This window comes from Henckelia pumila, chromosome 2, assembly GCF_033568475.1.
Source record: "Henckelia pumila isolate YLH828 chromosome 2, ASM3356847v2, whole genome shotgun sequence".
Lineage (NCBI taxonomy): Eukaryota > Viridiplantae > Streptophyta > Magnoliopsida > Lamiales > Gesneriaceae > Henckelia > Henckelia pumila.
In genome coordinates, this window is record NC_133121.1 from 135,784,099 (window position 1) to 135,794,896 (window position 10,798).

Sequence of the window (10,798 nt, forward strand, 5' to 3'; positions counted from 1 at the left end):
TGATTTTTAACCTGAGAATACTTGTCATGTTTACAGCTATGAGTAATCCAGGTAGGAGAAATAATTCCTCCTATAGAGGAAGAGGTGGTAGAGGAGCATCTCCTCAAATAATTGCTCAACATGACAATAAAAAGTTTATAGCTCATAATATTGCAAGTTCATCGGGGAGTCATACTCCAGAAAATAATGATCCATTATATGGTGAGTTTCAAGAATTCTTGAAACAGGAAAAAGAAAAAAAAGGTAATATTCCTGAATCATCGGCATCATATGTCAATATTATAAAAGAAAATGATAGTGATTCTCAATATATTGAGAGTGAATATCAAGATTTGATTCTTCTTATAGAAGAGAAAGACATCCAATGGATGAAAACTCCATGGACTATCATGAAAAAATATTTATCCAACACACCATATGTGAATGGATCTTATAAACAAAAAGGATTTTATGAAAATCTCCTTTTGTCCACTAATACAGTGGAAATTACTCATTTTTCTGTTAATACCCAACAGCAAGGAGTTTATAACTTCTCAAAATTTATTGTAAAAAAGATTATATCTATTGAAGAATGAGGAATATCTTCACTAGTTGAAAAAAAAAATTCTTAAAATAAAATGAATTTTAAATTCAATTATTGAGACTATTTATTTTATGAAAATCAAAAAAGAAAACATTCGTGGTTTTTAAAAGTCTGCGAAAATATTTTTCATCATCCAGTTAATAATTGGTTTTTAGACTGGTGAAAGATATTTGGTCCCTCAGCAAAAATTTGTCTGAAATCCTTAAAGGATTAATGGAAGAATGGATTAACTGTTCTCCAAAAATTCAAGAATTATCCTCACAAACTATTGAGGGCAAGACAACTTGCATTTTCTTTATTGAATTTGGCATTCTATGGATTTGGAAATGGAAGCTCCAATCACGTTATACAGATAGAGGAATTCATTGTCTTTGGATAAAAAGTTTAACAAAATTCTGGGAAAAAAATGATTAGAGAAGACCCAAAAACAAGAAAAGTGTATGGTGATGAAACCATTCAAAGTATTAATGAAAAAATCAAAAATTATAAGCATAATTTGGAGAATAAAAAAGAGAAAGAGACTCCTAGTCCCTTCAAAATTATTACTCAAAAATATTTAGAGATTTATTAAAAAGAAAAAATGTTCGAGTTATATCTTGAAGAAATAAAGAAAGATCTATGCAGGAATCTTTCATACTCAGATTCAAAATCAGATACTTCTATGACATCGGAATCCAGTTATACTAAATTTCATCGACAAATGTTTTTAGATGCGCAAGATCCTGAGGAAGAGATTATAGACTTTTCCATTCACAAAGTCTTTGATTTTTTAAAAAAGTCATTAAAATAAAATATTAAAAAAAAGTGGTTTATGATGAACAAACACAAATATATTTGTCCCAAATGTTTCTGCTACATACAGTGGAAAATTTTTTTTGATCAAATCATTATCGACATCCATATTAAGAGGCAGAAGAGTTTTGAAAAAAATTATTCTTATCCACAAGGAAAAGGATTCTAAAAGAAACCAAAAAATTAATAAAACATCATAATGATAAATTTTAGCATTATATGAAGAAATATCCGAAAACTATAGAATGTATTCGGCAACAGCTTCCTAGAGAGATGATGTGACAACCAAAGACTTTTGCGACAACCATTAAAGTCTTGATAAGAAGATTCGTCATCATATGACCAAAAAAGTTCACTAATGTCCAAAGACATCATTATTTACTTTAATAAAGTAGTATTATTTTATTAAAAGTTGTATTATTGGTTATACTGTTTATTTTTAGGTTTTGAAATCCGAAGTTTCATGTTCGGCTCTTTCTTCTTTATATAGGATATTTTTTAGTTTTGTAAGCACGCTGCATTTTAGAATATTACCATCTCTTAAAAACTCTCTTGTAATTATTCTCTTGGAGCTTTCAGAAATAAAACTACTACTGGTTTTATTGTAAGTTTCCTTGTTTTTTTAAATTTTATTTTGTTATTTAAATTTTTAATTATTGTGTACTTATCCTGAATGACAGACTAAACTATTTTGTATTAAATCATGAGCTGACAATATAATTATTTATAACTTGGTACTTATGTTGTTTTTGGATTCATAAAACATAAATCAAATTATTATGGGTTAAATCAGTAGGTTAAATCACAGGTTCAAATATTTGATTAAAAGTTCTCTTTCAGCTCTTTAGCCGTTTTAGCCGTGTGAAGGCGTTTAGGCGTTTCCAAGCGATTTTTTGAAAACTGATAATCAAACTATTTGACAATATCCTATGTATGATTTTGTAATATCCTATACTGATTTGTAATATCCTATAATAATGCGATCTATATGTTATCCCGGTTCCAGAATGGTATCATAATATTATATTATAATAATAATAATAATAATAAAAAAAAAAGTCGAATTTTTAATTTTTTATAGTCCATTTTTCAGAGTAGTAAACCGAGTTCAGCGAACCGGACCCATCCCACAAGACGGTTAGCTGGCAATCGAATCGCATCTAAAAGAAAAGCCTCGAACTAGCATATAAAGAATCCATCCATTGGGCAAAGGGGGGAGAAACCCTAGTTTATCTTCTCGCCCCCTTTTTCCCGTCTTTAGGAACTCTGCTACTCGGTCAATTCACAAAAAAAAAAAAAAAAATCCGATTTTACATTTCTCTAGTAAATTTAGAGGATGTCTGACATGTATGGACAGGAAGGTGGTGGATCTGCGGGACCGGCCATGGGTGGAGGTTACGGGGGTTATGGTGGCTCTGAAGGCGGAGGATATGGTGGTTACGGGGGAAACAGAGGCGGTGGACGAGGTGGCGGTGGGTACAGTGGTAATAGAGGTGTTGATTTATGCTTGTGTATTTAGTCTCAAGATCATAATTTTAGGTCATTTAATTTAATTTAAGCATTATACTTTATTCATTATTCGATTTTGTTAACTGTGACCGGATTCTCTGGGTTTAGGTGGTGGTGGTGGGGGATATCAAGGTGATCGCGGGGGACGTGGTGGAGGCGGAGGTAGAGGAGGTGGCCGTGGTGGGGGAAGCGGCAGGGAAGGTGATTGGCGATGCCCTAATCAAAGGTAACATATTTTGCATGTTGATTAACTTGATTTCAAGTTTATTTCTGCCATTATTGTTCTGCACTTGTGAAACTATATGGTGTTGATAATATTAGGGGAATTGGCCAAGGGCAAAACCTGAAATCTGCTCTGGGAGCTCCGAATTTTTTAAGAACTGTTCAATACTGTAAAGTAGAGCAAAATTAGTTCGACAAGGAAATAGTGATTGGGGTCCTGCGCCCGAATGGTTTGTTGATAGATTTAATATCCATGATTCTGGAGGTGGAGTTTGGTTTCAAGCAGCCCCCAGTTCCTAACTGTGTTATAAATGCCACAGTTTATGCGAAACAACCTTTAATAATCATGCTATAGGAGCACCTAAGTTTTAGAGCTACAATGGAATTTTATGGATGCTTTGTCATTCTTTGATTCACTGGTGGTTAGTATGTCGGACATGATATTATGTTTTGAGAGGCTGAAAACTAGATTTGATGTTTGAGTTTTTTCATCTGTTAACTGTAATTAATTCTGGATCTATGAATGATTGAATGTAGCTGTGGAAATGTGAACTTTGCCCGAAGAACCGAGTGCAACAAATGTGGTGCACCTTCTCCTACGGGTGGCGATGATCGTGGGGGTAGAGGTGGAGGTGGTGGTGGTGGTGGTGGTGGTGGTGGTTATTCTAGAGGTGGAAGAGGTGGGGGTTACGAGGACAATCGAGGTGGAAGAGGTGGCAGAGGTAACAGTTTCGATGGTGGTAATGGTCGCGGTGGTAATGATTATGATGGTGGAAGTGGTAGGGGTGGATCTTATGGTGGTAACCAAGGGAGGGATGATGGAGGTTATGGACAGGGTGCTGCTGTTGCTCCTCCCCCGTCTTATGGAAGTGCTGGTGGAAGTTATGCTCCACCTCCAAATACATATGGTGGGAACCCTAGTTATGCTCCCGATGCTGTTCCTCCCCCTGCTAGCTACTCTGGGGGTCCTGGTTCATATCCTCCATCATACGGTGCTTCTGTTGGTTATGGTGGTGATTCATTTGGTGATAAGCGTGGTGGCGGGCGTGGTGGTCCATCAGGTGGATATGGTGGGGGTCATCGTAACCCAGATGGAGGTTATGCTGGGGCCGTGGTTGATGCTCCTGAGAAGGTCAAACCATGTGATGAAAATTGTGGGGATTCCTGTGATAATGCCAGAATTTATATATCAAATTTGCCCCCTGATGTCACTACTGAAGAGCTTAGAGAACTGTTTGGAAGTATCGGCCAAGTAAACAAATTTTTTTATCTTATTTTCATTTAAACAAACATTTGCAAATTTTTGTTGCAGGTTGTTCTATTAGTTTGAAGGTGGTGTAGCTGTATGCATCTATGTTATTTTATCATCTATGATTAGTCAGTCCAGCCTTTCTTGATGCAATAGAGTTTGATTGAATTTCCCGGTTAAACTACTATGTAACGTGCTAATCGTTGTCCTTCTGGGTTGTATAGAAAGAGGAGCTCTTTATAATTATTTCTGCATTTGCTTTAATTTGCTAACAAGGAATATGTATTAAGGCAGTCATGGATCTGCTCGAATAATTTTAGGCTTTTCTGAGATAATAGGTTGCAAGAATCAAGCAAAAGAGAGGCTACAAGGACCAATGGCCCTGGAGCATAAAATTATATACTGATGAACAAGGAAACAACAAAGGAGATGGTGTTTTGTCTTATGAAGATCCATCTGCAGCACATTCTGCTGGAGGTTTTTTCAACAGTATGATCTTAACTTGGTTTTTCTTTGGAGTGAAATTCTTTATATATATATATTTATTAATATTTTCTGTGGTTTTTTCCTCAACAGTGCATGACATGAGAGGGTTCAAAATTAAAGTTTCAATGGCAGAAAAATCTACTCCAAAGGCTCCTTTTTATGGTTCCGGGTATGTTAATATTTCCTCAAATATGGGTTGTTTATTGCTCCTTCGGCTTCCATTTGAATTATCGTTCTTTTTATTTATGGAGGCTAGAAATATTATTGTAAGTTCAATTCATACAAATAATGAACACATCATCACTTTTGTTCGGGTAATTTTATTGCACTTGTTATACATGGGGTCAGTTTCTAATCTACCTACTGTTATGTAGCACTTATCAACATAACATTTACCTGTTTGCCAGCATCGTGAAGTGTAGGTTACTTATAAATGCCTAGTTACATTTTTGGGTACTGGCATACATGCTATTTGGTGATGATAAAATTATTCATATGGGTCAGTTTCATGTGAACTGTGGCTGTTGGTTTAGACATGGAAAGGTTCACGATTATGCTTTGTGCTATTTGTATGTCCCAGTTTTCCATTTCTAGAGGTTTGATTATCTCTAGCTCCTTGATGACTTTGTTTTGAGTCTTTGTGGTGAGTTGACGGATTACGTCCTGACAAGAATAAGACTAGGTTCCTGCAGTTCCCATTCTCATGGAGTCTCACTTCTCTTATTTGGATTTTATTGAAAAGGGGTAGTATTTTTTTTGTATGTAGTTGTGATTTTATTGATGATTCAGGACTTAACATGCGTGATTGGGTTCTTTCACATCCGGTGTTTTTGTTACGAGGGGTCCATTTAGTCACTTTGGAATGGGCAGTTTTGACTCGCTTGGATTTGGAGCTTTTCATCTTTTAAATTTAAATTAAATTATTTTCTTTATTGATCGTCTAACCTTTTATTGTTCTAGTTACTTGGTGTGCACTCACATAGGCCTTCTTACCTCTACTTTAGGGAACATGATTTGTCTTGTGACATTGATTTTGGCTGGTTCTTCTATAGATAATGTCCTTCCACAGTTCTTAACTTATTATTGAGGCAACAGTGTTTCATTGGTTCACTAGAACTTACCATGAGCTTTATTTTCGTTGTGCAATTTTATTATGCCACTTCTGCGATGTGATTGGGATTTGCGATGATTCATTGTTTGATGCCTGCATCATCATATGATACAATGAGTTCTTATCTAAGATGGAGATGAATATTTTTCTTCTTTCTGCTCTTGGATTTGGCTTGTCATGGAAGAAATTAAATCTCTATAGCTGTGTGAGTTTGATGTGCTATCTTGTGTTTTCTCAACAGTGGTGGTGGTAGAGGCAACTATGGTGGTGGACGTAGAGACAACTATAGAGATGGTGGTTCTGGTCCAGATAGAAATTACCATGGAGGAAACCGTTCGCGTCCGTACTAGACTTTTGTGGCAGCCTTTTATGTACTAATATTTGTGGTGGGAGGAGTTTTAATTTTTTTTTCCTTGCATGGATTTGTTCCCTGACTGGAGACTAAGAGGTAGGTTGTTCATTACCCTGAGCAGTACCTTTTTTTCTCCATTCTACATCCATTTTAAGACCAGTGGGGAGCTCTTTAGTTTGGCCTGGGATTAATTGGAGCTGTGTTAATGTTTTTATAGAGGGAAGTGGATATTCTCCAAATTGCTGCTAATGGTAAGTTGAACTTGGTCAGGTGAGTTGCTTTCTGAAGCTGCATAATCACAATCTCTCTACAATCAGTCCATTTTGTGATGTCTTCTTACTTGTTACAGATTCCTAACATCAATGTCTTAGATTAAAAAATGACTTGAATTACTTAAAACTTCATCTGCTAGTGATCGAGAAACTATTATGATATTATCCTTAACTACCTTATTATTGCCGTGGGCATGAATGTGAGATTTGTGGATTCCATATATTTATTATGTAGATGGATTTGGATGAACCCACAGTTATTCCTCAATCCATTGGTGAACCATAAGCTATTCTTGTTATTGCTCCCACCTCTTTTTTGTGAGCATCATATGAGATGACTATGGAGCCGCCATAATGTTGGAGTTCCAGCTGATTGTATAGACTATAGGCTTGCTTGAACTTAAAGTAGTTCATAAATTATTTTTTTTGCAGGATAAGTACTACAGATTATTATTATTATTAAATTCTAAATTATGTCAAATCAGATTTTTAATTATAGCAATTTGTGTAATAGCTACCTGAACCTATATAGTTATTTTGTGCTATTAATTCTTGTCATATCATAGTGGCACCTGAACTAAAGGAATCAGTTCGTGTTTGTTTATTCCTCTGGATTCTGGAACGAGGATGACAAATATCTCTTTGTTTTGGTTGGGCTTCCAAGTCCATAACATGTACAAATGTGGAAAAGTGTCTTTTTTGTAGTCTAAATTGCTATATCACGTAAACATATTGTAGGGGCCGTTAACTGGAACATGGAACTCGCTGGACTTGCATGTGCACGACGATAAAAGATTTGACAAATTTCGTGAACCCTCAATTATAAAACCTAGGACCGATTTAGTCAACATCTTCACTAAACACAAGTTGAGTACATTTGGTTGGTTTTTTTTGGGAAGGATTCTTTTAGGAGGAATCATTTGTGTAAGAAATGTAAATGTTAGATGTTTGGAACTTGTGAGTTTATTACAGAATGCAAGAGAGACGCTGAACCTTGGCAATTTTGTTGCTGTAAAAGATGTTACGTTGGTTCCACGTATGTCTTTCTTTGGAGAATATCCTGTTATTTTTTGTGCGTTATCTTATTGTGTTACAGCTGTAATTAGAGACGAGCGAATTGCAAACATGATCCATATTTTCAGCAGTGGTTGAGACGAATTTATTATTCAAGCCTATGGGATGGATCAAAAGTATTAATTAAATTCGAATTAAATCAAATGTAACATGGAAAATGTTGAATTAATTGAATTGATATAACTCAGGATTTCCGAATTTTTGAAACGATATTGTCCGCCTCCAAACTCTGTTCAAAATTGTTATTTGTCATTGAGAGAAGCTAGTTAGATTTGAATAGTGATGCAAACACGATGATTTTACCACAATGATAGTTGCATTCAGAATGCGAACGGTCGACATGGTTGAGATGAAAGTCATAAACGCTAATGATTAACTAAGCAAGTTAAGTGTACAAAACGGAAAACCATCTAATAATTTGATGGCTGCCCGTCTCATAGGAATGTCTTCTACCATCTTTTACTCAGCAAAAACGACAAGATGGTCACCGTTGGTGAAATCATCCAGCAGAAAACTGCAGACTTGTGTATCGAGATCGAAAATGAAGTCTTGATCCCAACATAGAACCTGCAAGTATCCACAGATGGATCAACAGTGGTAATCAATCCCAGACCTGAGAAGTCGCAGCTCTGCTCGTTTTGATCGTGCTGCTGGTAATAATTGTTGAATGCATACGAAACATTTCCAGGCCAACTGAGGTTGGAACATGAGCCGCCAGACGAAATTTCGGTGCAGTCAGCAGCTGAACATGCTTCTAAAGCTGCTGCACTTGCATTAGATAAATCTTTGTTGTTATTTATCACACACCATTTCGACGATAGGTACTGGACGTCTTGAGCATTAACCAGTTTTCTTGAGCCCTGGTTAAAGTCAACTTGATATTTGGCCTGGCCATCGAAAGTGAACACACCCCAGTGTCTTTCGAAATTTCCAGTGGCCGTGCTTCTCATATCTTCGTCCAAAAGGCTTGAAATGTATATTTCTGAAGGAAGAGATTGGGGGTTTGGAGGACTCATTGATCGGCTATGGAGGTCGCTGATTAGGCCTTTCAAGAATTCCTCGGCAAGAGTTGAAGTAGCATTCACAGCACCATCTGTAGGCCACCCGATCCGACCAATCATAATTCCTACTCGAGGGAATCCAGCATTGGATAGAGCCACAGTGATGGTATTGTAGCTCAAGTCGAAGCTGTTTTTGTAGGACTTGTGAGTGTCGTTACGCGGCCTCACTGAGTCTCTGAAAAGAGCAAAATCAAGAGAGATATTCTTGTTTTCCAGGTAATTCTGGAAAGGGGATATTGTCACCACAAAAGGTGATCGGTTTTTGCTCAGAAACGAGAGAAGTTCCATCATGGTTCTATTGACATCAGGCCTGAATTGCCCATCTGATGGCAGGCCATATTCTGAACTGAAAGCATCGAAACTGCAAGGAACTACAACTTTAACCTTTTCACCAATGTTAGCTTTAAACAAAGCCGCTTGGACGTTGGCAGCTGCTCCAACTGCAAATGGATAGAATTGCTCACCATAACTTTGAAGGAATGGCTCATCTCCAACAGCGACGTAACTGGAACAAGTTAACTGACATGAGCAAATTCAAGATAAAGAAGCAAAAGACACTCATACAATGCTTTTGCCATTGCAAAATCCTAACAAGCATGGGAGCTAAGGAAATGAATACAATAAATGTCCCAAAGCGGATTCGATTAATACAGACACGTAGATGAATCTCCAACGCTGGAAGCTCAATCATGAACACAGTATCAGGTATAAGTATGCAACTACACTCCTTGTTACAAACAGAAAAAAGCACGTGCCATAGCCAAGTAAGACATCAACTCAACAGTTCAATTAGTTTTCTGAAATACAAAAATGGCACACTTTTCTTGGCTGAAATGTGAACATGACTCAAGATAAAATTATGAACCTATTTCCACATAGGTCTAGAATCAGAAATACTGCTTAGTTTGTCTCAAAATCTTTTACTTAATTCAGGCCTATCTTCCCCCATTTCATCCCGTAATCACCAATAATTGATCACTAAAAATCAAGAAATCACGCAACGCATGCTCAACCCACTCAATTGCATGACTCGTCGAGGCGCAACAACAATTAAAACCAAAGAAAATGGGGATACCACGAGTTACTCACTCAATAAGGACCTTGGAAGCGCCATCAGAGACGAAACGTGTGAGATTGTCGTGGACCCAGCTCTCGGCGGCCTTCAAAGAAGAGTTGAGGCTGCGAAGCATGGAATTGGGAATGCCGACAGTTACATGAATATTGGAACCGGATAGTGACTCGAGAACAAGTGGGTCTGCGTCAAACAGCTTAACTTTTGCGATGCTGTTCGCTTTCAGCAGCTCCACCACTTTCGGCGGCGGCAGAGGATGCGAAGCGGCCCTTCCCCAGTTCACGCCAATAGCTTGAGCATTTACAGTGTAGGCAAGGGACGCGACCAATAATACAGCCAGCGGGGGAAAGACGAGCCTGGATTTTAGGATCTCCGCAGCCATAATTTCTGGGTGATACTGTGCTCAGCTGCGAATGACTAGTCAGGCGCGTTCTACATGTTTGATTTTTTGACACGAAGCATCAACGAGTTCTTGCCGCCGCAAAATTTTTGGTGTAAATAAATGGAATATATAATTCGTCCTCTCGATATTTTTCCAAGTGTGTTTCATAATATAGTTAATTCATAAGTTATATTATATTATATATATATATGTATGTATATTTGTATTTTTTAAAAAAAAACATTTGTTTTTGTTTGTCCGATTATTTTTCACTTTGTGATTTCGGTAATTTGTATTATCACATTTTAATTTTAGTATGCTATCTTTGTTTTTGACAATTTTAGTCTTTTTTTTGTAGCGCATATGTGACACAAATTCAGTGATGACGTTTATAGTGTTACATAAATATTTTCGACGAAAAATGATTAAGATTACCAAAAAAATCGGGAGATACTAAACTTAAACTAAAATCTAAAAACATATAAGAGAACAAAATTATCGGACTAAAATTACAAATTTCTACACACACATATATATATATACATATATATATATATATATATATATATACACATATATATATATATTCTACAATAGTATTCCTCTAATTCTACCTTAAATTTATCACAATGA

The 10,798-nt window shown here is 36.5% G+C and overlaps 2 protein-coding genes across 5 annotated transcripts; one reads left to right on the forward strand and one right to left on the reverse strand.

Annotated features, from left to right (window-relative positions):
* The first annotated feature begins 2,571 nt into the window (after positions 1-2,571).
* LOC140881402 (transcription initiation factor TFIID subunit 15b) lies at positions 2,572-7,668 on the forward strand. 4 transcript variants are annotated; one of them, XR_012149943.1, is made up of 8 exons: positions 2,572-2,868; positions 2,993-3,110; positions 3,644-4,358; positions 4,694-4,844; positions 4,932-5,010; positions 6,194-6,400; positions 6,522-6,555; positions 7,315-7,668. XR_012149943.1 is itself a non-coding variant. In XM_073286688.1 (6 exons), exons 1-6 carry the CDS (start codon positions 2,712-2,714, stop codon positions 6,300-6,302), a joined length of 1,329 nt encoding a protein of 442 aa, XP_073142789.1. In that variant the 5' UTR covers positions 2,572-2,711; the 3' UTR covers positions 6,303-6,751. The 4 variants fall into 4 exon arrangements, 2 of the variants coding, with proteins under 2 accessions (XP_073142789.1, XP_073142790.1); XR_012149942.1 differs by lacking the exon at positions 7,315-7,668 and having other exon boundaries at positions 6,522-6,751; XM_073286688.1 differs by lacking the exon at positions 7,315-7,668 and having other exon boundaries at positions 6,194-6,751.
* A 284-nt stretch (positions 7,669-7,952) lies between these two features.
* Positions 7,953-10,273, reverse strand: LOC140883588 (glucan endo-1,3-beta-glucosidase 9). The gene is made up of 2 exons (XM_073290124.1): positions 9,801-10,273; positions 7,953-9,216 (listed from the first exon to the last, which is right to left on the reverse strand). The coding sequence occupies exons 1-2, from the start codon at positions 10,163-10,165 to the stop codon at positions 8,100-8,102; spliced, it is 1,482 nt and encodes a 493-aa protein (XP_073146225.1). The 5' UTR covers positions 10,166-10,273; the 3' UTR covers positions 7,953-8,099.
* Between the last annotated feature and the right edge of the window lie 525 nt (positions 10,274-10,798).